The sequence below is a fragment of the Martes martes genome, assembly GCF_963455335.1.
Source record: "Martes martes genome assembly, chromosome: 8".
Taxonomy (NCBI): domain Eukaryota; kingdom Metazoa; phylum Chordata; class Mammalia; order Carnivora; family Mustelidae; genus Martes; species Martes martes.
The window spans coordinates 21,194,562-21,221,036 of record NC_137895.1 but is presented as its reverse complement, the minus strand read 5'-3'; the positions used below and the strand labels follow the sequence as shown (position 1 = coordinate 21,221,036).

The 26,475-nt window shown below is 38.6% G+C and overlaps 3 protein-coding genes across 5 annotated transcripts in view; 2 read left to right on the top strand and 1 right to left on the bottom strand.

Moving 5' to 3' along the window:
• Nucleotides 1–2,754, top strand: part of ACTR6 (actin related protein 6) — a 30,828-nt gene extending 28,074 nt beyond the window's left edge. For both annotated transcript variants that reach the window (XR_013967253.1, XR_013967254.1), the window contains exon 12: nucleotides 2,463–2,754. The gene's annotated coding sequence lies outside the window, so the exon portion shown is untranslated. The remainder of the gene's footprint in view (nucleotides 1–2,462) is intronic.
• Nucleotides 2,389–25,790, bottom strand: DEPDC4 (DEP domain containing 4; the record flags this gene model as incomplete). Its single annotated transcript, XM_080810200.1, is given in 24 exon segments — nucleotides 2,389–2,417; nucleotides 2,420–2,435; nucleotides 2,437–2,527; nucleotides 2,529–2,568; nucleotides 7,259–7,304; nucleotides 10,985–11,020; nucleotides 11,023–11,058; nucleotides 11,146–11,205; nucleotides 11,209–11,250; nucleotides 11,254–11,288; nucleotides 12,422–12,583; nucleotides 12,586–12,600; nucleotides 12,603–12,651; nucleotides 19,881–19,913; nucleotides 19,917–19,950; nucleotides 20,531–20,583; nucleotides 20,585–20,727; nucleotides 20,730–20,763; nucleotides 20,766–20,800; nucleotides 20,803–20,914; nucleotides 20,918–20,934; nucleotides 23,110–23,290; nucleotides 23,377–23,900; nucleotides 25,706–25,790. Coding segments are annotated over 24 exon segments (1,908 nt in total).
• Nucleotides 23,348–26,475, top strand: part of SCYL2 (SCY1 like pseudokinase 2) — a 60,565-nt gene continuing 57,437 nt past the window's right edge. For both annotated transcript variants that reach the window (XM_080809922.1, XM_080809921.1), the window contains exon 1: nucleotides 23,348–23,607. The gene's annotated coding sequence lies outside the window, so the exon portion shown is untranslated. The remainder of the gene's footprint in view (nucleotides 23,608–26,475) is intronic.

The window sequence follows — 26,475 nt, the reverse complement described above, 5'->3', positions numbered from 1 at the left end:
AAAGGAAAAATGTTTAAATATGAATGATAATACCCTTGGGAATTCTAAAGCAGGGTAGCTGTAATTTGTGGAGCTGTCACTAGATGGAGTGGAACTGTTGGGTTAGCAATTCATGCCTCAGAACCTCCAAAAACTATTCAGTAGAAGTCAACTTTTCTTTGTAAACAAGTTCATTTGAATAATAGTATATTTGTTGGCCAAAGTAAGCTTTATTAGGGAGTATTATAAGAAATTTTCATTCACTTTATACAATAGTAAAACATTTCAAGCATTGCTGAACAACTAGTAATTCTACTAATTATAAGTTGGATTTCACCTAAATCTAGGGAGCTTACTTGCTAACGTTTTCCCTTCTGAACTCAGATAAGTCAAGTAGTAAATCAAGGTCTCTGACACCAGAGCCCATATCCTGGTGTCTGCCATACTATACACTTGCCTGTGTATCTTTGATATTTCTGGCCCATTCTTAGAAATACAAATCTATGCATGTACATTCTTGCTCTAGAAATTAAAAAAAAAAAAAAAGGCTCAGAAGGAAGATGTTTCCTTAAGGTTGTATGTAATCTCCTCAGCAGCAGATTCAAAGACATGGTAATATCCTTCATGCATTCCTCAAAGTTCTAGCCTTTCACAGTGATATTGAGCAATCACCCCACCTGATTCACATAGAATATTAAAACGGAGACTTTCCTAATAAGGAGACTCTCCCCTGCACCCCTTCCACTAAAGAATATTTGGCTGCATGTTTTCGGTGTTTTCCTGATCTCTTTAGAACCACCCTTTCAGCGATGCCTGGGTGGCTCAGTGGGTTAAGGCCTCTGCCTTTGGCTCAGGTCATGATCCCAGGGTCCTGCGGGGGGGGGGGGGGGGGGCGGTGTGTCAAGCCCCAGCGGGGAGCCTGCTTCCTCCTCTCTCTCTGCCTGCTTCTGCCTACTTGTGATCTCTGTCTGTCCAAATAAATAAATAAATAAATAAAATCTTAGAACCACCCTTTCAGGTCTCCTACTGGAGATATATCAATGTCCTCCTCATCTCAAAAGACCCACAGATTCAGGTAGTTATATCTTCTAGTATCATAAAATTATTTTACTTTGTTTTCTGTTTTGTTTTAAATGGGCAGGAACTCGGAATTCATCCAGCGAATACCTTTATTTTAACATCATATCTGAACATTGAGAATAATGGCTTATTCACAAAGAAAAAGCAAAATTTTGAAAATATATATACATCAATAAAGGCCTTTAGTATATTCTCTGAAGACAGATTCTCTAATTTGGTGGTTGTTAATGTGCTTAGATCATAATACCCTTTGAGAATCTGGTGATGCTGTGGATTACTTCCTAGAAAAACACCATAAGCACATATACACAAAAAAAAATTGCACATGATTTTAGAAAGTACATTGTATTTCAGCCCTCTGAAACCTTTTCACACTCTTAGTTGAGAACTTTGACTCTAAGGATTCAAATTCAAGAAACTATCAGTTTTTGAACAAAAAAGATGACGTTAGTTCAATATATATTTTTTCAAGTACTTATGATACATTCTTCTCTGATCAAAGCTCAAGTTAAGACCACAAAAGAATGTATTGCTGTGTAACTTTCAGCGGGGATTTAATCCACAACCTATATGGCATTGAAAAAATGATGTCACAAAGTGACCTAACCAACTTAAAAACAGAGAGGGAGGGAGAAGACAGGAAAAGAGGAGGAGGAAGGGAGGGAGGGGGGGAGAGAAGAAGAAAACCAGGAGGGAAGAAGAAACCCATAAAACACTCTCTGGGGTAATAAAGATTTAGAGAAGCCAAAATCACGGTTTTAGATATTAAAGAATTTTAGATTTGTGACTTTTAAAATATTCTACTTTAAAAAATATTTCTCTATTTAGATGATTCACAGTAGCCTAAGAAAGTAACTTAAAAATAATACATACAAAGGAAAGGGCATGCTTTCTTCAGAGAACAAATGCATTAAAATGTTCCTTTTCTGTGGGAAAATTTTATTAACAGAATTAACTGTACCAGATCCCCAATAATAGCGCATTTAGTAAGTAATTTTAATGGCATGATTAAGTGAATCAGCATACATAAACTTAATTTGTATTCCTTTGAAAAGTTAAAAACTAACTTTTTAAAGGTATACTCTCTCAGCAACTCTCAAATATGCAATACGGTATTATTAACTATAATCATCATGCTGTATATTATATCCCCATGACTTATGTAAGTGGAAATGTGTACCTTTTATCCACCTTCCTTAACATATTTTAAGGATAATCACACAATCTTTAGGCTACACTGTCTCTGAAGTCTAGGTATAGCAGTTCATTGAGAAAACCACCAAAGAATTGCTTGTATTTACAAATGGTAGTTTCTTGCCCCCAGAAGTGTTAATGTAAAGCTTCTGGAAGGTGTTTTGAAATTCCTTAATTAATTTCTCTTTTTTGTTGTTGTTGTTTCAAAGACATGCTGAGGTTACTACTGATTTGAAGAGCCAACTGGTGAAGATGCTGAACGGTCCTTTCCCTTTTTCTCCAAACTCCTTGTTAAGTGTTGGCAAAATGTGAAGCCTTAGAAAAAAAAAAAAAAAAAAAACTTGAAAAAGCAAGTAAGGAAAAAAAAACCCCTGAATGTATATATCCAAACTGGCCTCATGCTGGACTTATTTTTTTCCAGAATATGGTGGATGATATTAATTTTGCTCATATTTTCATTGCCTCAGAGTAATAAAACTGCTTCTTTACAAAGTGCTCCATAGCAAAACGGGTACTATCTTATTTTACATACATTATTTCATTTGATCTTCAAAATGTCTCCATGAAGTAGGAGAGGCAAGGAACTCCTAGTTTCAAGACAAATACACAAGGGATTTAAGTGTCGTGGTTAATAAGTTGGAGGTTTATGGGAGGAAAAAGTTTCCCTTGACCCTCTTAGGGTCCCAGGCTGGGTCTCAAAAGTAAAGTGGTAAAGACAGATTAAGAGGAGAAAAGCATACAAATTAAGTTTTGTTTGCCACAGGAACCTCCATAAGGAAATGGAAACTCAAAGAAACAGTCCTCATACTTTTATGCTAGGTTTGATGACCAGTGGACAGCGGTGAAAGAATATGATAGGCTGAGTATCAGGTAACTGTAATAAACTGGGGAAAACTTAGCAAGGCCTGTTTGTTCCGACTCTTCTTATGTCCCTTTGTTTTCAGAGGTAAAGAAGCTCCTTACCTCGAATGTAAGGAGGGCACCTCTAACAGGACTGTTTTATGGCTTTTATTTATTTATTTATTTATTTTTAAAGATTTTATTTATTTATTTGACAGACAGAGATCACAAGTAGGCAGAGAGGCAGAGAGAGAGAGAGGAGGAAGCAGGCTCCCTGCCGAGAGCCCCATGTGGGGCTTGATCCCAGGACCCTGGGACCATGACCTGAGCCGAAGGCAGAGGCTTTAACCCACTGAACCACCCAGGCGCCCCTGTTTTATGGCTTTTATCAGGGAAGACGAATGATCAGCAAGGGGGGAGAAGGTCAGGGTGGCTTTCCTGCTTCTGCCATGTTCTCAGACTCTTTCAGCTTAAAGTATTCAATATGCCAAATATCGTATTTTGGGGTGGCATGTCATGAACCTCACCAGAGGCATGTTCAAAACACAAATAATTTCATGAACACGAGCAGTGCTTTTTTCACTGCTCTGTGAGCTATCTTAGCATGCACAGTCAACTAAGTGACTCCTGATGCTCATCTACAATTGAAGACACCTTAGCCCCCCGCATACGAAAGCAGTTCTCAATCAGAGTAACCTTTGAAATCCCGAAGGCCATCAGTTTCAAGGTTTTTATCTATGGTCACTAAAATGGCTTTTACTTAAACACACCTATGGTGCTACCCTGGAATTATACTGTCTTTGAAAATTTAAACACCTGGACCCAACTCTCTATCCAGAATATACATCCTTCATATAACAATAGAGTAGTAGCTTAACATGAGTGCATACCATGTGCCAAACTTATTGTACTTTTCCCTCATTAAGTCTTCAGTAACCTCAGGTCTAGGTGTGTAGGTATTATTAGTATGAGCCCTACCTTACTGACGAACAAAAGCTTGGACCACGCGGCTAACAAGAGGCTGAGCTAGGATCTGAAACAAGGACTGTGCCCTCCCACGGCCTGGCGTCTTTCCCGCTATGATATACTAGCTTAGGAGCTGTCACCACTCTTCTCAATCTCAGAACGTCAAGTCCTCACGGGCCACCTTTCTTTGTCCATCATCTCTTCTTTCCTCTCCTGAGTTAGATACAGAACTGAACATTTGAACCACTTTCTCACGAACGCATATGCTCCTATCCTGCAACAGCTGACGAGCAACATCTCAGCTCGTCATCAATGCTCGCACCCACCTTTTCCACTCTGGCATTCGAGTAAGTAAGTGCTGCTGATTAAATCATAGTGTACAAATTGGCACCACTCACATTTACAATCTACAGCATCCAGGTGCTCAAACTTCCTCATCAACATTTACTTGTCCTTTCTCAGCTGCTTTTCCCATTCACCTGACAGTCTATTTCTCTTCTCACGGGATCCATTCACTGGTCCAACTCCTCAGACATTATCTCTTCTTCCTACTTCGTCAAGGAAAACGAGTGCATCTCTTGCAGTCTCTCTCAACGTTCTACCTTCACCCTCCCCATTTATTTACATCCACACGCACTGTCGTCTTTATTCCAATATCCCTCCTTCTGTGCCAGGCAAACCCTTGGTCCATGCCCTTGAGCACATGTCCTCTGCTCTCCTCTCGGTGGATCAGTATGCTGGAACCTCTGGCTTGACTCAACAGCATCCCAATTATCACCCACTTTTCTCTCTTCCCCTTTTCGTACACCCACTCTTAATTTCTTTTTTTTTTTTAAGATTTTTTTAATTTATTTATTTGACAGATGGAGATCACAGAGAAGCAGGCAGAGAGAGAAGGAAGCAGGCTCCCCGCTGAGCAGAGAGCCCGATGCGGGGCTCGATCCCAGGACCCCGGGATCATGACCTGAGCCGAAGAGGCTTTAACCCACTGAGCCACCCAGGTGCCCCTACCCACTCTTAATTTCTTTATCCATTCATTCCCCATTCATTCCCTTTCATCCCACTGCAACCTGGTTTTTGTCACATTGCTGAATCCGCTCTCAAGAACTGGCTCCAGAGAGTCCTTGCAGTCCTGATCTGCCACACAGAGTCCTCCTCCTTAAAGTGCTACATCTCCTTGGCTTTATGGGTCTGACTTTACCTCAGTTCCCTCCTCACATTGCTTCTCTGTCTCATTTGTAGTTTCCTCTTTACTTGCCCCTTGACAGTTGGTGTTCCTTAATGTTTTATTCTTGGACCTCCTATTTTACTCAACGTACTCCAAATGACCTCAGTTTCCATGTGCTCCCAGATATTTCGTTTTAGCTCATATCTCCCCGCTGAGCTTCAATGGTGTGAATCCAGCCTCCCTACTGAAAAGCTCAACCAGGATGTCTCACACATATCTTAAGTCAAAAGGCCAAACTGGATTCAGTCATCTCCCTAGGGGGACCTGGGTGGCTCAGTTGCTAAGTGTCTGTCTTTGGCTTGGGTCATGATCCCAGGGTCCTGGGATCGAGCCCCATGTTGGGATCCCTGCTCAGCGGAGAGTCTGCTTCTCTGTCATTCCCCCTACTTGTACTCTCTCTCTCTCTGACAAATAAATAAATAAAATCTTAAAAAATTTTCAATTAAATTATATAATGATACAGTCTGAATCTTATTCAATAAGGGATAAACTTCAAGAAGAGACAAAAGAACTAAGCTATTTAGGGAAAAATATTGTGAGATCATTTTTCACTTTCCAAATGCTTGCAGCACATAGCCCTGTGCAAGGACTCATATTCATTATCTCTCTTTAAAGCATGTTGTTGAACAGAAATAAATATTAAATGCCTGCAACTCCTCCACTTCTCTCAAAAGCCAAAAGTAATGAGAAATTGAATGTATAAAGCTACTGTAGTAGTGGCAGCCAAATGAAGTTTAGTAAGATATGATTGAATTAATCCAAAAAGATTCCAGATGCTAAGTTCAGAATACTTTATTAGCATTGCTGTTTAACTGCATCCAACAGACAGGATACATGTGGCAACATACCCTTCGCTGTATGCCCTGTGTTTAAAGAAAGGAATGAGAAAAATATCTATTAGCTGAGAAGTTCCAAGTAAGTCAGGAAAATAAATTTATGTCCCACTCTATGAATGTTTTTCTAAAAATTAGTAATGCCTCAGAAACTTTTTTTTAAGGAAAACAATGTTACCTACTTTTCTAGTTGGCCAAGTTAATTAACTTCTCTCTAAAGCTTCAATTACCTTACCTATAAAATAGGATAGTAGTAATGCCTACAAAAAATATTGTGTAGGAGAAATAATTTTATAAACCTATGTTAGTTTTCAGCGTAGTGTCTGACACATAGTAGGGCTCAATATTAGTATCGAGTAATAGTAAATGGTAATAGTATTTAATATATAAATAATTATACAATTTAAATATTTGTAATATTTTTAAATTTATGATATTAGTATTGAGTATAAATGTTACATATTTAATAATTACCCAGTGGGGTAGATGCCATTCTTATTCCCATTTTGTCAATGAGGAAGATGAAGCACAAGGAAGTTAAGTGGCTTGCCTGGGTAATTTGACCCCAGGATCTATTTGACCCCAGTTAGATCTATTATGCTATTTTGCCTCTCACATGACAATCTTAGGAAATTTATACTGAAAATATTTGATAGTTTAAAGAAAATCTAAACTAAAGAATTAGATCAATTGCCACAAGACATCGAGTGAAACAATTCATGGCATTTATTCAACTGGGAAGGTCAGGTTCCTCTATAAAACTAGGTCATTTCCTAGAAAAGAGAAGGAAAGGGGTGAGAGAGAATGACATATATGAGAAAGAATCTGAGACAGTCAGAAAAAGAGATGAGAGAGAGCATAGGAGCAAGGAAGCAGACAGGTAGGTAACAGAAGGGGAGGTGAGACTTGGAAGCAGCATTGAGAGAGAAAATTTTCACCTTTTTAGATTAAAGGTAATCAGACAAAGAGCTTTCAAAAAGAACTACAGAAGAACTTGCACTGGAGATTTAAAAAAAATTACCTTCATATAACTATCTTTTATTATATATTTATTACATACTCTCCCTTGGCTCCTTTCCAACTTACTTGGCTATAATAGTCTCTTAATGATGAAGAAGGAACAAATCTGAATCAATATTTGGTATGGCATCTGGATCTTCTCCACATAGAAACTTCTTAAGTTTCTTACACCCAGATCCAACATAAAACAGTTTTTGTGTTTTATCCAACATAAAAACAGGTATTTTCAAATATTTAATATGAATTTTTTTTCTAGCCAGGAATCCAACATAAGAAAAACCTCTCAAAATTTTTGACCAATGAGTAGAGGAAGAGGGTTGCAGATGGAGAGAGGGGGCGGGTAGCAGAAGGTCTCTGAATTATAGAGGGTATAAATACTTGAAACTTTTTTAGAATTCTTCATATTCTATTTTCTACTCTCATGTATGTACTTTAACTGAAACTAGGCTAACCAATCCTTAGTGTAATGCTCTCCTATAATAACGAAATTGTATTTCCATAAAAACAGTGGTCTAAATAATCTTACATTGTGATTACATGATCCATATATAAATGGTTGCTTTCAAATATATTACAATTTTATTCCCTTAAAAAAAGATAAATATTCCTTTCCAGTTTGGGTTACACAAAAGTAATCCCGGATTACTGTATGTATCTGGGGTAAATAATCCATTAGCTAATATTGTTATGCAAGGCACTCCGCGTAGCTCTTTTATCCTGGACCCTGGGATACATTTACATTAGCTTCAAATGTACTGCCAATTTCCAGTCATGGAGCTGTCCCCATTAATTCGTTCTGTCGTTCAGTGAAAATTTAGTGAGTGATTGCTATGTTCCAGACACTGTCCTAGGTGATGAATAAACAAACCAGATTTCTGAAGTAAAAAAAGAAAAAAGTTTCTGAACTCATGAAACTTACGTTCTCTTGGGAGAGAAAAACAATTTTAAAAAATCAGCAAACACATAATATAATTTCAGGCAGGGTTAAGTGCCATTAAGAAAGCATAAAGCATGGTAAGAGGTTAGAACGAAGATGGGTAGCTATCCTAGGGAAGCTTTCTGTGTTTCTGAGATGATAACATTTTAAGCAGAGGCCTTCACAGATGTGAAGGAATAAGCCATAAGGTTTGGGAGAAAAATGTTCCAGACAGGCTTGTAGACAGCATAGGTAAACCCTGTAACAGGGAAAAGCTTAGCACCTATCATAAATAGCCAAATCTCAGGCTCCCTGAAATACCCTATCCTGGGTTTCCATAAGTGTCCCCTCACCCCTCACTTATTGAATCCTACCCCCATGTCAAGTTCTTTTGTGGCTTGTTACAAAATTTGAACCAGTGAATTTCTCTATGACACCGCTAGTTCTGACAGGACAGGGTAACTTTCGGCCATAGGTAGAAAAGATAATTTATTTACACAAAGGAGGAGGCAGGGTGAGAAAGAAGAATGTGCAGAAGTTAAGTGGTAAAGAAGGGGAGGGCAGGGGAGATGTTCATCATAATTCCTACTTGGAATCTGGGGACTATTTTACAAGTAAATCATATGCATGAATTTTGGTTTAGTGACTGTAGAATTAAAGATTTATGTAAACTTGGCCCCAAGCTCCCTTTATTATTATTATTATTATTTTGATGAAAAACTAGGTACAGAATAACAACTGACTTAAAAAGAATATATTTCAGGGGCGCCTGGGTGGCTCAGTGGGTTAAAGCCTCTGCCTTTGGCTCAGATCATGATCCCGGGGTCCTGGGATCGAGCCCAGCATCGGGCTCTCTGCTCAGCAGGGATCCTGCTTCCCTTCCTCTCTCTCTCTGCCTACTTATGATCTCTGTCAAATAATAATAAATAAAATCTTTAAAAAAAAAGAATATATTTCATTCTACATTCATAAATGGCGGTGGGGCACCCAGCTGGCTCGTCAGCAGAGCGTGTGATTCTTGATTTCAGGGTCGTGAGTTCGAGCCCCACACTGGGTGTAGCATTTACTTAAAACAAAACAACAAAATTCATAAATGGGGGACTGCTTCCATTATATATGCTTAAAAGCATCTCTTTCTCTGAAATAATGAAAAAGAAGCTTCAGTTAAGGCTGACAGAACTGCTACAAAATTTGAGCTAATGTGTTTCTTGTGACATCAGAATTTTTTTAAACCAAGAAATTGAAGAAGGAACAATTCTTTGTAGAGGTTTTAAGAGAAATAATGCTAAAAATGCCACTGCCTGGTACTAAAATATAGAGTGAGGTTAAAAGACAATCTTTTTCTAAGATATTTCAAAATATATCAAGAATCTGACCCTATCTTACTAACTCTATTGCTTCTCTTTTTCTTCAAGTCACCATATCTCTTGTCCAGATTAGTACAAGAGCCTTCAAAAAGATGTTCCCACTTCCACCCTTGCCCTTGTACAACCCATTTTCAACACAAAAGACAGGATTATCAGGATGCCTGGGTGGCTCAGTGGGTTAAAGCCTCTGCCTAAGGCTCAGGTCATGGTCCCAGGGTCTTGGGATAGGGCCCGGCATCAGGCTTTCTGCTCAGCAGGGAGCCTGCTTCCCTTCCTCTCTCTCTGCCTGCCTCTCTGCGTACTTGTGATCTCTGTCTGTCAAATAAATAAATAAAATCTTAAAAAAAAAAAAGATGGGATTATCTTTATAAATGTCAGTCAAATCAGTCTACTGGTACTGTTCTGCTCAAAACCTCCAGTGATTCCCATTTTATTCCAAGCAGAAACAAAGTTTCTCCAATGGCTTACAATGGCTCCCAACTTCTCTGACTTCATCTCCTACTACTTTTCCCTCTGCTCACCACTTCTTGCTGTTCCTCAGCATCCATGCATGCATCACCCCTAGGTCCTCTGCACTAGGAAGCATTCTCTCTGGGTGTGGCAAGAGAAACATTCTCCAGGTAGGCGAGAGAAGTGTTCTGTCTGCCCAAGACCTCTATCCTACACAGACCTCACAGCCATTTCGCTGAATCTCTCTACCCCTTCCAGGCTTTGCTCAACTCTTACTTTCTTAATGAGGCTAATCTTGGCCGCCTTAATACTGTAAACTCCTGCTCTCCCTCACTCTAGTACCCTAAATCCCCTTAACCAGCTCTTTTTCCCTTTATATTGCAAGTATTCCATGTATTGCCTTCCATCAAACTATATGACTTGATGATTTATATGTATATGATTTATATGATGTGTATTTTTTTTATTGTCTGCTGTCCCTTGCTTGGATATAAACTCCTCAAGGGCCTGCATCATTGTGTTTTGTATGCTGATGTAGTCTAACTGCTCTAACAGTGCCTGGCACTTAGTAATGCACCAGAAATGGGTTGAAGAAATGTATCAATATGCTTGCAAATATTGACATTAAGTCTGCTTCTTCTTTTTAATGGCTATGGGGAAACAGCATCCCTTCAAACTTTGCACATTACACATACTCGGTAAATTATTTATTAAGTGAATGATTTACCTTTTTGCTGGACACAAATAGTTTAGTAATAAATGCGCCTGGGCAAAATGCCAGAGGTACCTTGAATAGCTCAGAGGGATACTCCAGTAAAAACCATACTAGTTGTTCTGTCTATACTTCTTATACACCCTTTTAAAAATAAAATGCTCCTTATTTTGTGTTTGTGTTTTTTTCAAAAAAGATTGTATTTATTTGACAGAGAGAGAGAGAGAGAGAGAGACATCGAGAGAGGGAATACAAGCAGGGGGAGTGGGAGAGAGAGAAACAGGCTTCCCGCTGAGCAGGGAGCCCCATGTGGGCCTCTGTCCCAGGACTCTGGGATCATGACCTGAGCTGAAGACAGACGCTTAATGACTGAGCCACCCAGGCACTCCCTGCCCATACTTTTAATAATGATCTCATTTGCAAAACTGCTTTGATTTGACAAGAGTTTTCAGCATCACTGTTTTGTTATCATACTGTAAACAGAAAGATTAACCTTAGCTTAAATGATTTTTTTTTACAAAAGACTAGAAAATTGTAAAACTGTTATTGAAATTTTTTCCCTGTTTTTGTAACTTGTGGGTGTTAGATTCTGATACAAGAGTTATAAAGGTAAGTAGTCCTCATGATTCTTCTCTAACATTGCGCAGTAACAATCTTAGATACAGTTATGCTGTTTCAAGTGCTTCTATTCTTTTCCCATTTTCTGTAACATGGGTTACAAAAAAATGGAGATTGTAACATTTGGTAGTCAGTTATAACGCTATGATGCTGTATTTGATTTGTGGATTCTTTTTTACAGGAAGAAGGTTTTATGGTGAAATATTTCAAACACACAGGAAACTATTTTTATAATTCTATAGGGTGCCTGGGTGGCTTCATCGGTTGAGGGACCAACTCTTGATTTTGGCTCAGGTCATGATCTCATGGGTCATGGGATCAAGGCCCCTGCCCAACTCCAGCTAGGCGGGAAGTCTGCTTGAGATTCTTTCCCTCTCCCTCTCTTTTTTCCTCTGCCCACCCACCCTACCCCATACCCCTCCTCCTACCCCCACACACTCTCTCTCTAATAAAAAATGAATAAACCTTTATCATTCTATATGGCAAGCACATGCATAATTACATCCAGCATTATCAAATAGTATTTTGTTTTTAACATGAAATTATATGGCTATCTGTATAGTTAAAAAAGTGACATAATATGTCACTCAATTTTTATTTTTGTAGAAGATTGTCAAGGTAATACATCAGAAATTAATATTTCCAGATACCTCAGCTCTCTAATGCTGTACTATATTAAAATATGTTTCTTACAATGCCCCTGTGATATAGTTAGATATATAGATATATAGATAGATCTAATGTCCTATACTACATTAGTTACATTTGATAGTACAATTTACATGGCAGGTAACATTAGTGAAGTGAAAAAAGACTTCATCAAGCACTTTGACACCACTGAAGAAAAATATTAAAATGTAATACTCAGTTTATTAAATGTTTTGCTCTTTTTTTAAAGTAAGCTCTACATCCAATGTAGGGCTTGAACTTACAACCCTGAGATCAAGATTCATATGCACCACCAACTGAGCCAACCAGGTTCCCCATGAAACTTATATCTTTAAAAACATTTTAGGGGTGACTGGGTGGTGCAGTCAGTTAAGGGTCTGACACTTGATTTCAGCTCAGGTCATGATCTCAGGGTCATGAGACTGAGCCTGTCGTCCTCTCCCTCTGCTCCTTTCCATACCCCTGCTCTCTCTCTTTCTAAAATAAATAAATAAAATCTTTTAAAATATTATTATACAAAAAAACTAAGGTTTAAATATCTTCTTTTACCTAAAAGTTCAATAATTCCTGACTGAATATCAGAATACTCATGAGTTAATAGGCAATCTCTCTCTTGATTATAGTATTTTATTATGACATCAAAGAGTATCTTCTGTATACTCAGTCTTGTCTTTCCTTTTGGTACTAACTGCTGATTAACTGTAACTATAACTGGTCAGGAAAGTATCCAGACATTTAATTGATGCATTAATAAACCAGTTGTCAACCCCAGAGTTAAAAACAAAAACAAATCAATAGTTAACATTTCCATTAACTACCTAAAAACTGATAAAATATAATAAAGTCTAGCTTATATTTAACCAAATCTAAAGAGACTAATTTTGAGAGACACAGTGAGAGAGGGAACACAATTGGGCGAGTGGGAGAGGGAGAAGCAGGCCTCCTGCCAAGCAGGGTGGGGCTTGATCCCAGGACTCTGGGATCATTACCTGAGACAAAGGTAGATTCTTAATGACTGAGACATCCAGGCACACCTCATTTATATTTTTTCTTAAGTAGGCTGCATGCCCAGCATGGAGCCAAACATGGGGCTTGAACTCATAACCCTGAGATCAAGAGTTGGCTGCTTAACTGACTGAGCCACCCAGATGCTCCTGACCTAGCTTTGAAAGCCAGCAATAGGTTAATTCCAAATATAAAAAACTGCTACTCAAGCTTATGAGTTATAGTACACATCTGAGAGAATATAAGATTACTAATTATAATTTTATTCAAGTGGCACAGATAACTGTATTTCTTTTAAATTAAAATACAGTATTAGGTTAATTTTAACTTAGGTTTTTGGTCATTTCTTTTAAGAGTTAATGAAATTTTTCATTATCCTAATCATGAGATCATAATTAATGTTTTGTTTTTCCTTTAAGTCAAACAAAATTATAAAAGTAGTAGCTATAGTAAATCTCTTGCAGAGCTCCCAACCTGGTAGCCTATGCATTAAATTTGGACCATAGCTATGGGTTGTTTGGTTACAAAGTATTTTGAATAAAATTAACTTGTATAAAAATGACAGATTTCATGTAAAATTCTGGGTTTCAAGCTTCCCTGTAAAAAAATCAAAAGATCTCATAAAACACTGGGCTTGAATTCAAATGCCTAACCACAGACAGTTGGTATGAATTATTGGATACTCTCTTTGGGTTGGCATGTCATTTCCAATTAACCATAGACCCTACCACTCTGTTGTACCCCAAACAGTATGGCAGGGTCTCAGTTACCATTTTCTTGATACTGTCCTATTGGTTTTGCTGTAGTTTTTCCTGCAGATATTTCTATCTCTGTGTTAAGTGGGAAAAGGAAAAATAGCCTGAGAGGGCCATACATTTCAAGAAAAACAATGGTTTATGTATCTTTACATGTTCGATAATTAAGTACTCCCTTGATCTCTGATCTGTCTGGCTCCTAAAGGCATCTTGCTTTGCTACCTTTGAGCTAATGACCAAAAATAAATCAAATTAACAGTCTTTTGTTGAAGACTTGGTATCATAAATAGCCTCTAATCAATTAGTCCACATTTGTTAGTACTAATCTTTTGGCATGGCACTGAAAAGGTGTTAGAAAAAAATACATTAAAACTAGTGGACCTTCAGCAGCCATACCCTAAATAAGGAGACTGACATAGCCACATATGAAATGGGCGAAGGCAAATTTTATGAAATCACTGAGAAATACAAGTAGATATATTATAAATAAGTCCAAAACTGGAAAAAAGAGTATTTTGCAAAAGCATCAAGGCAGAACATTAACTTATTCAACAAATATTTATTGAGACCTAGTTTGTTATTGGCACTGTTCTTGGTGCCAGACATATAATGGTAACCCAAACAGGCAAAAATCCTTGCCTTAACAGAGCTTATATTCTAGGGGAGGGGGACGGGAGGCAATAAACAGAGAAACAAACAACCAAGAAGTGAAATATGTAGTGTGTTTGTTAGTGATAAGTTTTACGGAAAGAAACTGAGCAAAGAAGAGACGCAGTGCGAGATGAGTTAGTACTGCAATTTTAATCCTTTTTTTTTTTTTTAAAGACTTTATTCATTTATTTGACAGAGATCACAGGTAGGCAGAGAGGCAGGCAGAGAGAGAGGAAGGGAAGCAGGCTCCCTGCTGAGTAGAGAGCCTGATGCGGGGCTCGATCCCAGGACCCTGGGATCATGACCTGAGCCGAAGGCAGAGGCCTTAACTCACTGAGCCACCCAGGCGCCCCAATTTTAATCCTTTTTTTAAAAAATATTTCATTTATTTGAGAGTGCACGCGCTCGAGAGAGGAAGAGAACATGAGCAGGAGAAGGGGCAGAGGGAGAGGGAGAAGCAGATTCCCCAGTAAACCGGGAGTCCGATGTGGGACTCAATCCCAGGACCCTGAGATCATGACCTGAGCTAAAGGCAGACGCTTAACCAACTGAGCCACCCAAGTGCTCCAGTATTATAATTTTAAATAAGATGTGAGGGAACTATCATTGGGAGAATGATATTTAAACAAGGATCTGAAGGAGACAGAGCAGAGAAATGTGCATGACTAGAACACAGTAACCCAATGCAGAGGTGATAAACAGAATAGCTAGTTCTGTGTAGAGAAATCAACTCAAGATGGATTTTTAAAAAAGATTTATTTATTATTTGAGAGAGAGAGTGGGGAGAGGAGCAGACAGAGAGGGAGAAGGACAAGCAGACTCCCCACTGAGGGCAGAGCCTAAAACAGGGTTAGATCCCAAGACCCTGAAATCATAACCTGAGCCAAAATCAAGAGCTGACCACTTAACCAACTGAACCACCCAGGGCCCTCAAACTCAAGATGGATGTGTGGTGACACATACCATCATTATTTTTACCTTTATGGAGCACTTCATACTCAGTGATCTTTGGGCTGAGTGGAGGATACAAGGAGGGGGGTAGACTCTGCATTTGATGAATGTACAACCTATCCAGTGTTTAGGATAGATTATATACACATATACATATGTGCACATATATATGTATATACATATATATGTACAGGATGTATACATAAAAAGAAAATATTCAGTGAGGAGACTGTACTTGCGTCATTTATCCATTAAATGTTTACACCTACCAACAGCTAGGCGCTGTGCCATTCAATGGGGATACAATGATGAACAAGAAAAGGACTGTCCCTAAGTACCTCACACTCAAGTGGGAATAAAGACAAGTAAGTAAACAGGCGATTTCATTAAGTGTGCAAATGTTTTGGTAACAGGAGTACAGTGTGTTCAGTAGGATGCAAACTTTGTTTCCACTGAGGAAACCTTTGTCCAAACATATTCTGGAAGTCAAGTAAAACTTATTAACAATGAAATTGCTCTAGCTGGTATCGACATGCCTGAGACCTACCCCACGGAAATGAGGGAGAGGTTGTATTCTGCACCCTAACATTTCTAAGACAATACACACATGTATTTTTGAAATATTAGTCATGATATTATTAGTAAAAAACCAAATAACTGTAAAAAGCAAACAAATCTCAGCAAAAGTGCACCTTAACTCTTCGTGCCAAACAAATGCAAATTTGCAGTGAAGCCTGCAGTGATCACCCTGCTTTACCACTGCTAGCAGAGTTCTCAACTCAAGAGAAGTAGTTTTTTAGTTATTTGGAAGTTAAGAAATGGCTTTTTTAAAAAATAGAGGAACTAATATTTCTATTTCTTGGATGAAATTTATATAGGTGTGCTGCCAATTGCATACCTTTAGCCAGCCTTTTTTTTTTTTTTTAATATGTTCTAATACTCAACGTGGAGCTTGAACTTACAAACCCAAGATCAAGAGATTTATTTATTTATTTAGGTTTTTTATTTATTCATTTGAGAGAGAGAGAGGGAGTGAGAACAGGAGCGGGGGGGGGGGGGAAGGTCAGAGGGAGAGAGAAGCAGACTTCCCACTGAGCAGGGTGCACAATTGGGGGAGGGGGCTCTATCCAAAGACCCCAGGATCATGACCTGAGCTGAAGGCAGATGCTTAACCAACTGAGCCACCCAGAGGCCCCAAGAGTCACATATTCTCATCAACAATAGTCAAATTATGGAAAAAGCCCAAATGTACATTGACCGATGAATGGATAAAGAAGAGGTGGTATACATATGTAATGGAATATTACTCAGCCATCAAAAGAATGAAATCTTGACATTTGCAACAGTGTGGGTGGAGCTAAAAGTACTATGCGAAGTGAGATGAGTCAGAGAAAGACATATACCATATGGTTTCACTCATATGTGAAATTTAAGAAACAAAACAGATGAACATGGGAGAAAGAAAAAAGAGAGAGAGGTAAATCATAAGAGAGATTCTTAACTACAGAGAACAAACTGAGGATTCCTGGAGGGAAGGTGGGTGGAGTATGGGCTAAATGTGTGATGGATGTTAAGGTGGGCACTTGTTGGGAGCACTGGGTGTTATATGTAAGTGTTGAAACACTAAATTCTTCTCTGAAACTAATATACTACATGTTAACTAATTAGAATTTAAATAAAAACTTGAAACATTAAAAAAAGAAGGGGTCACGTGCTCTACCAGCTGAGCCAGCCTGGACCTCTAACCAGCCATGTTTTGTCAAAGAGAAAGTGGCTTAAATTGTCTTGTTGGCCGGCTAATTATTTAATTTTATAAAATCAGCTATTGCCTGTATTGTTTTATTCCTAATTTTATGTCTGTTAATATGTCTGCTGGGGTTGTTTTATGCTAGAAGATCACGAAAAAAATCAGATTTCAATGGATAACAACAGAAAAAAACCATTCATGCCTGATTTGTTAGCAATGGGAGAGACTTCCAAATGTACTTTCTCCAGAAAATTTTGGTTTGAACATTTTTCTTCTAAGCAAGTGAATTTTTTTTGCATTAAATACATGAGCAAACAGTGAATTTTCAAGTTAGTTCTCTTCTGCAAACCTTTTTACAGAGACAAAAACCAGAAAACCCCCCAAACTGCTAGATTTAAAAGGCTTTTGAAGATAAAAGAGATTTCTTCTTAGTAACCTATGAAAAACTCCACTGAAAACTATGCTTTTGTTAGAAAGAACAACTAAAATAATTTTTGTGTTTCTCTATTCCGAAGGCTGACACATTCAGCTGGAGCAAAGAGCAAACATACACCAAATACATTTCAATCATTCTCATGTCATAAGTTAGCAACACTTTGCTGCAACAATAATGATAAAACATTGATAAAAGTATGGGAATCTATGTCTGAATCTGATGACATTAGTTAAATGTGGAAACTTGGCAAATTATCTAACTTCTCTAAGTCTGTTCCCTTATCTATAAAATTATCAGTCTAAACTAAAGCAGTGGTTCCCAGACTTGGATGATTTTTGTTTTAACATAAAAACTCTCTTTTTTCTTTTTACAAAGCTTAATAGTTTATTCTTTTATGACTCAATGTTTAAAATTTCTGGCTAAATGCAGTAGTATTTAATCTGTATATATTCTTCTTAATTTCATCTAACATTTTCTGTTAATTCTATCACCCGTAAAAGAGTATATAAAAACATATGTACCATTTAAAGTATTTTGCAGGGGGCGCTGGGTGGCTCAGTTGGTTGAGTGTCTGACTCTTGGTTTTGGCTCAGGTTGTGACCTCAGGGTCGTGGGATTGAGTGGGCTCCACACTTAGTGCCAAATCTGCTTGAGATTCTCTCCCTTTCCACCTGCCCTTCCTACCACTTGTTCTCTTTTCCTATTTATTTTAAAATAAATAAAACCTTAATAAAAAAATAAGATGTTTGGGAGATAGATATCAGGGAGGGGAGAGATCTAGAGCCCCATTCTCCTCTGTAGGAAATTAATAGATGTATCTAAAACAAAAGATCATGAGATGGCATTATAAGCATGTTATTTAGAAATAGGAGATACAAGTTGTAAATGGATGTCTCCGGGGAGGAGGAAATGAGTGAGAGGAGAAGGGCAGGGAACTCCTAATTTTTGTTAATAAAACATGTAGGACTATTTGAATGTTTCACATTCAATAATAACATTTTAAAAGTACATCAAAATGCCAGCTTTCCTTCCCTATTATGTTTTATGTATTTATTTATCCTTCTGAGTCTCAGTTTCCTCAAGTATAAAATGGGAGTTTTAATCCTTACTTTAGAGGCCTATTGTTAATCATACATACAAAATGCATAACAGATTGCTTAGCAAGGGAAAGACCCGATAACTGGAAACTATTTTTTAATTGACATATTTACTGATAAATTATAGCCATCTTTAATTAGGAATTTCTAGAGATACCCTACATCTTCAAGGGGAAATGATGGGACAACTTATTTTTTATGTGTAGTAGATAAGAATCACTTTTGCTTGGCTCCTTTTCCTCTGAGTGCCCACTAGTCTTCCTCAGAGTTCTCTTTTAGTCTCACTTCTCTTTTATTGCCACCTTGTCTTTCCCTTATGACACTTCTCTTAATTATTGTTATATTTTGCTCCTCCAAGGTGCAAATCATTCTCGTCTTGCTTCTGTAATGATTTGACCAAATGCAATAAAAGATGTAACCATTAATGAATTATGTATGCATCCCTCTTAACTGCCCTGGGTATGGGGCTCTTCTTTCCACTTTTAGTGGCATCATAAGGAGAAAACCATAAGTAGATGAAGTAAATAATAAAGTGTAGCAACAGGTTGCTTAGTTTGTCCTGAAAGGTAAAGGGTAGGGAGATGTTTGGGAAGAGTTTATACAATGGAAAAAGGATATGCTTGTAGAAGATGATCTTGGATTATACATAGTGAGGACTGGTAGTGAGTCTACATGTCTTTTTTCTGGTAGTATGGATTCAACACTTCAGTTAATCTGATCACAGTCATTGTAAAAAATCTGATCACAGTCATCGTAAAAAAATAAATGTTACTGAATCTATGTTGGCTCACCTATCTTGTCTGATGTAATCGCTATGTAGAAGGAAACTCTAATAAAGGAGTAGAGAATCAATACACCAAACACACTACTTTTATCATATTTGAAAAGTCAATTCTTGGAGACAGTAAAGTTGGTTACCAACAGTATGGGGAAGGGAAAAATGAATAGGTGAAGCAGAGAGGAATTTTAGGGCAATGAAACCATTCTGTGTGATTCTATAATGGTGGATACATGTCATTACACATTTGTAATATACAATATATAACACAAAGAGTGAACCCTAATGTAAACTATAGGGTTTGGATGATAATGGTGTATCAAAGTAGATTCACAGATTGTAACAAATATATCACTTTGTTACAGGATGTTGATACCTATGGGGGCAGGAGATACATGGGGACTCTATTTTCCACTCAATTTTTTTGTGAACCTAAAACTGTTCTAAAAAATAAGGTAATTAAAAATCAGTTCTTCCTTACAAAGTTCTGGAAAAAATAATGAAAACTGAAATTACCTTCTTTTGAAAGTGAGAGAACAGTTTTGTCAAATATGATATTGGAAGGTAAAGCCATATTCCCACTCATTGTATAAGTTCCTTTATTCTTTTCTCACCAATCTCTCATGCTAGAGGATTTGAAATCGTTTCATCTCCTGGTCTGTTAAGAAAGAATATGTGGACTTTTCTATTCTATTCTCTATTCTATTCTATATATTATACGTGGGATCAAAGTTTCAAATATACATTTTAACTTATTAAAACTTATTTAGACATTCCCTATTTCCACAATGGATTTCAGGGAGTTTACAATAAAAAAATGCCAGTAATAAATTTGTTAGATAATAGAATGTCACCAAGAGAGGACAAATTAGGATTGTAAATAAATAAAATATACTAATTCTAAAGCTAACATGATTACTATGATGTAATAGAAAATTATTACTCTTAGTTTCCAGATAATCTTGGCTCTTTTTACTTTGGCTAAGTCACTTTTCAAAATTATAAAGCTTATAACTCATCAAAGAAGATACAAATTTTCCTTGTAATTCTGAAAAAATTATGTGGTAATGTCTTCAATAGCAGTTTTAGGGCAAACAAAGACATGGATTAATTTTCACGTGGCTTTTCTTTTATTGGTTTCTGAATAAATCTGAAAGCATGACGTTTAAGTTGAGCTCATCAAAGTCAGTTCTGTCCGAGTCTAAACACAATATATTAGTGTATTGGCTGATACTAACCTTAAAGATTCCTTCACTTTTATTTCATCAGTTAACCCATTTGCAGAATCCTTTTCTTCTTTTGCAAAAAACATAAGATGATTTATTGCTTAGAAATCTGTAGAGACTACTGTCTGAATTTTCAAATTCTAATTCCTTTTCATTTTTAAATAGCTTCATTCCTACTGGTTCAAATACCTTATGATTCATTAGAACGTGCAAAGACAAACTCCTTTAAGAAGAGAGGTGTCATTACACTACTTAGGCACATATTTTGCATAAGATGACTACATCAACAGCAACAGAACCAGTAAAACAGTGTTTGTATGTCCATAAATGATGTCTCCTTTTCATTTCCACTTGAGTCTGATGGGAGTGAATAATACCATCCCATAGCTGAGTAGATTAAAAAGGACCAGAGCATCCTGAAAAGAAAAAAATTAAACATGTTTCTTACAAATTTAGATTACACAAAAATATGTAAGTTTCCCAGTTTGGGCAACCTTATGTTTTTATAGGGCATATCTGCTGCCAGCACCTTTTTTCTTTTCCTCCCATCTTATGTAAACCATAATCTATTTACTAAGACTGCACCATGTCTGCCGATAAAAACAGAGTAAACCCAGGAACTTGCTTCACTGGTATGGAATATATTATTGTGTGAATTTATATACCCTTACTGTTTCATGATTAACTGCTAGCTACACTTAGTCTTGAAGAATATTATTTTAGGGCATATTTAAAAGAAATACACACACACATTAGAGTCTTGATTATTAGAGCTGTGGCTTCATGAGGCTCTTTGCTTTTTCTTTCTTCATTTTGCCTTTCTTGACCAATGGCAAGCTCTTCATGAAAGAGATCTAGGCCAAGGAGCTGGACAAAACGAATCAATTTATCTGCCAGTTGTTCTGTATGAAAAAGTTTGTGAGGAATAATGAAAACCCGAAAACAATAAACCTGGGGTACATTTATATAAATTATGTCATAGCTTTCCTGTGGAATATTAAACAGCTAATTTGGAAGAATGAAATTTAGAGCGCGGAAGGATTTCATTAAGTAGGAAAAATGAAACAAAAATGAAAGCAGTAGAAAATGTGTATACTATCATCTTAGTTACATAAAAATGAATTCCTGAATTACACACAAATATATGTAAATAAATAGAAAGGTCTAGAAGACTAACCTTCAAACAATTAAACTTTGTGTTCACTTTTTATTATAAATATTTGTGAACTTTTTAATAATATACATACATACATTTTTCAATTAATTGGAGACAGTAAAATTTCTTCATTGAGATACATATAATTCACATACCACAAATTTACCTTTGTTTTTTAGATTATTTCTTTTAAAGATTTTATTTATTTGAGAGAGAGAGGGAGAGGGAGTGAGAAAGAGAGCATGAGCAGTGGGGAGAGAGAGAAGCATGCTCCCGCAGAGCAAGGAGCCCAAGGTGGGGCTGGATCCCAGGGCCCTAGGGTCATGACCTGAGCTGAAGGCAGCTGCTTAACCAACTGAGCCACCATGAGATCCCTATTTTAAAATTATTATTATTTTTTGTAGGCTCTATGCCCAAGGTGGGCGTGTGAATTCACCACCCCATGATCAAGAGTCACCTGCTCTGACAACCAGTCACCCTGGAATTCACCCTTTTAAAATGTAGAATTCAATGGTTTTTTCAGTACATTCACAAAGTTGTGCAACCATCACTATTATTTAATTTCAGATCATTTCATCACTTCAAAAAGAAAGCCATACATTAAGGAGTCACTCCTCATTTCTTCTTTACCCCAGTGAATTTTTAATTAAACAATTTTAAGAATAAGGGAATAAGTTGAAACATCTGGACTGCTGTTTCTAGGTCGTTTGTTAGAATCCAAGAATTAAAACTCTCTCCTTCTTTGACTGGAAACAGGTTGCCCAATTTTCCATAATAGTCTGATGTTTATGACAAAATGACAGAAATAAAAGCCCCATCACCTTCAAATGTCTTCTGTTACAGAAACTGTCCGTCTGTTTATCCTTGAAATAGTAGCCCAATACCCTGTGGATACTAAGGAGACAGGAGTAAGGGGTAGAGGATGAGTGAAAAGCGAGGAATTAGATGAGCGAAGGAGTGATGGGCGAATGGGTAAGAGGGTAAGGCGGAGTGGGGTGGAAAAGGCTATGATGGGTGCAGACAAAGGTCGACCATCTGCCTCTCTAACCTTCTTTAAACAAGCAGGCTGGGTTAAGGACATAGTTCTCATGCTTGCCACCTTGTACTTTAACCCTTGTTGTTCTAAGTAAAGCCTGCTGACCTGTAGCAGCGTTGGCGTTATCTGGGCTCTTACTAGATACGCAGAGTATCAGACCCTATTCCTGAATCCAAACTGCATTTTAACAAAGTCCTTCGATGATTCGTGTGCATATTAATGTTTGTGAAGCACTGCATCCCTGGACACCCCAGGGAGAGTAGCTCGAGAAAAAGCGCAGTGATTCTTCACCCAGGACTAGGGAGGGCAGGTGGGCTGGGAAAGGGACGGCCCTCAGGAGTCAGGTCCAAACCACGCGCTCCTCTCGGCTGCTCTTCCCTTCAGTATGCATTTGGTTACGATCTATAGGGTTCTCTGTCCTCCTTTTCCGACAGAAGCTACCGCTAGGGCTCACGAAACTCCGCCCGCTCGGTCCTGGCCCGGGAACCCAGCTCCAGCGGACAAGGCTACGGAACCTCAGGGTCGAAACAACCGCCACGAGCTCGCGCTCCGGCTCCTCCCCCGGCTTGTAACCCCGCCCCTGAGTACGCGGTTGGGGCGGGGCCTATAGTCATTGGGCCCCGCCCCTTCCGAACCTGTCGGAAGTGACGTCATGCCCTGGCCGGCCGGTCTATCGGTCTTCTTCCCCCTCCCGTACTCTTCTTCCCCAGTCCCTCCCCTCCCCTCCCCCTTCCCTCCTCCGGCTTCAGGCTTTGAGGCCGCACCGGTGGAGGCGGCTATGGAGTAAGCCGGCGGCCGCGGCCAGACTCTGAAGCTGAATAGGAACCGCCAGGAAGCGTTTGGGGGGGCGGGGGAAACGAGCCCCAGCACCGCCCCTCCCGGGAAAGAGGGGAAGAGGTGAGTGACCGCCCACGGGTACCGGGCGATCTCCTTCACCTGCCACACTCCCTCCTGGGCTCTTAAGGCTAGCGAGGAGGGAATAGGGAAGGACCCGCGCCCAGGGTAGGCCTTCCCAAGGCCCTTAGAGCTGGTGACTGTTGCCTGGTGACGAGCCTGCGGGGTGCGGGCCGGGACGGTGGGCGCCCTCGCCAAGCCGGGCTGGGGGAGCGGCGAGCTCCGGGGAGCAGATCCGAGAGGCCCGAGTCCCCCGAAGAGGCCTGGAGGCGACGGGAGACTAGGGCCGGAGTCATCTGCGGGAGGAGAGCCCCTCTCTCAGGCCTGGAGCTCGGGTTTCCGCGGTGGCGATCTTGGTTCCCTTTTGGGAAATTGGACACTACTCCGCGACTGGGTGAGACAGCTTCAGTCAGTTCTGAGGTCTGCACCTGATTACCTGGGTTACCGAACAGCGAGCGCCCTACCGCCAGGCGTCCTTTTCAGACAGTAGCTGTAGTTCTGGAACGGAAGGTTATTGTGTGTGAGGTGGGTGGGGCAGGTGTTTTGTGAAGACTAACACCCCCCTCGGTGGCTCCTGCACCCTTTTTTTCCTAAGCGGGAGAGAAAGGGTGGAGGAAGGTTTAGACCGATAAAGCTTGCGAAACTTCTTGGGATCCGACTGAATACACACCTCTAATCACTTATTAAGGAGATCACTACTGGGAGGTCAACCCCTATAACAATCTTCAGTGGAACTGGACTCGAGCGACTTAAAAGTGCCATGTCAGTAGTGACTTAAACTTGTAAGTGCAAACTAATTTGTTTGTAGATCAAAATCAGGCATTGTTTGTATAATGACTTTTTCTTCTTTTTTCCTTTTTTTTTTTTTTTTTTTACAAATTGGATTCTGTGAATAATAAGTTTTCTAAGTAGCGTTCCCACCTCTATCCATTGTGGAAAATTAACATAGTTTAACGAGAATGCTTCTAACCTGCCTGTCACTTTAAAACCCGATCATGTTCTGGTAATGGCTTGAAAGTCAGGTACTCGTACGGCTTCTTGTCTTATTCTTTAATATAAATACTCATGTTAAAGCTTAAAAATGGCGTATTAGCTGAATGTGTAAATAGAATTCTTGAGACAATATTAAATTAGTCATAAAAGACGCTTTTGGAAGATTGTGTAAAGGAAAGGAACCTAAGGGAAGGTAAGGATCTTCATTCTGTTCAGATCCACTTTACACACATGCCAAGACCTATTCTTTTGTTTCTGAGATCCAGAAACACCCAATAAAAACAGACACATTGTACTTCTATACAGTAGCATACTTCTGCACAATTTGACCCAATAATTGGGAATAACTACCCTACTCATATTTGAAATTCATTATCTCCCCCCCATCACTAACAATCCTCGTATTGTGTTTAACTCAAGTGACTAGCTTCACCATCCCTTTCTGTAGAAGTGTGACATCTTCCTGTCTTGCATGACTCATATTAATTTTTCTTGGTGTTTATTAATTTGGCCTCTTGATTATGTCCACTCTTCATTTCCACTACTAGTACTCTAGTTCCAGCCATCATCATCTCTCATCTGAAGTATAACCAGCTTCCTAATTATGGCCTACCTGCATTTTTGTGGCCAGATCTGTAGTTTTCCACACCAGATTGAGTGACTTTTTCAAAATGCAGATCTAATCACATTGTCTTCATGTGCAAAGCCCTTCAATGATTTTTTATTGTTTTTAAGAGAAACTAACATCCTTAACAACCTGTTTGGGTCCCTTGTTACCTTTCCAGCCTCATCTCCACACTGAGTTCTGGCATTCCTTTCTCCCCTGGTCACTCTGTTCTTTTTGTTCCGCTTCAAGTACGTGGCTTTTGGCTATGACACTTCCTCTGCCTGGAAATGCACTTCTTTCCTCTTGATCCATTTACTACTGCCTATTCGGCTCAGTTCGGGGAAGACTTTCTTGGATAGGATAGATTCCCATAATTTTGTTCCCATGACACCATTGCAGTTTTGACATATTTGTTAATAAATTAAAGAGATATTTCTCATGTGATACTCTGTAAGTGCTAAATAAATGTTTGTTAAATGAATGAATTCATTCAGTACTTACTAAATTTGCTAGGAATTACATTAAGCATTTTATGTGTCATCACCGTTAGTCCTCCAGACAACCACTTGATATATTTGGGTGGCATGTCCCACTTATTATGGATTAGAAATAGTGTTAGGGAGGTAGTTGGTGGTCCCAGTGCTAGTAAGTATTAGAAAAGGTATTTGAACTCAGGTTTCCTTGCCACTGAAGATCGTGTACTTAATCACATAACATTTAATTCTCACACTCTGCATCAGAACAACTGGGGAACTGCTCAAAATACAAATGCCCTGACTGTTTTTTATAGATTCTGATTCCAGAGGTTTGAGATAGTAGATAGGCATCCATGTGATTATCAAATTAGCCAGTCATTTGGATGTTATTAGATGTATTTAGATGTTCATCAGTGTTTGAAAACCATTGCCTTAGACAACAGTTCAGTGCTTTATGAGTTTCAGTTTTCACACATATTACTTCACTGTGTTTCAGATTTTGTATGTTCTTAAAGCAAGGAAGAATTGTAGACCTAAGAAAATGAGTTTAGTGGTCAGTCTCATTTCCTACCCAGTTATTCCTTCTCCCCCTTCTCCAGCTGAAGGGGTTGAATAGTGAGATGCCGCCCCAGTGCTGCAACTTTTTAGAAATTATGGTAATTTTAAGAATCTGATTGAGTTCCTATAGTAAAAACTACACTAAGCATGTGGGCTTGAAGTGCCTTCAAAAGAGTTGGATGTGATCTTTTCTCAGATCTTATTGTTAACATTACTAGTTCGATATTTGACCATATG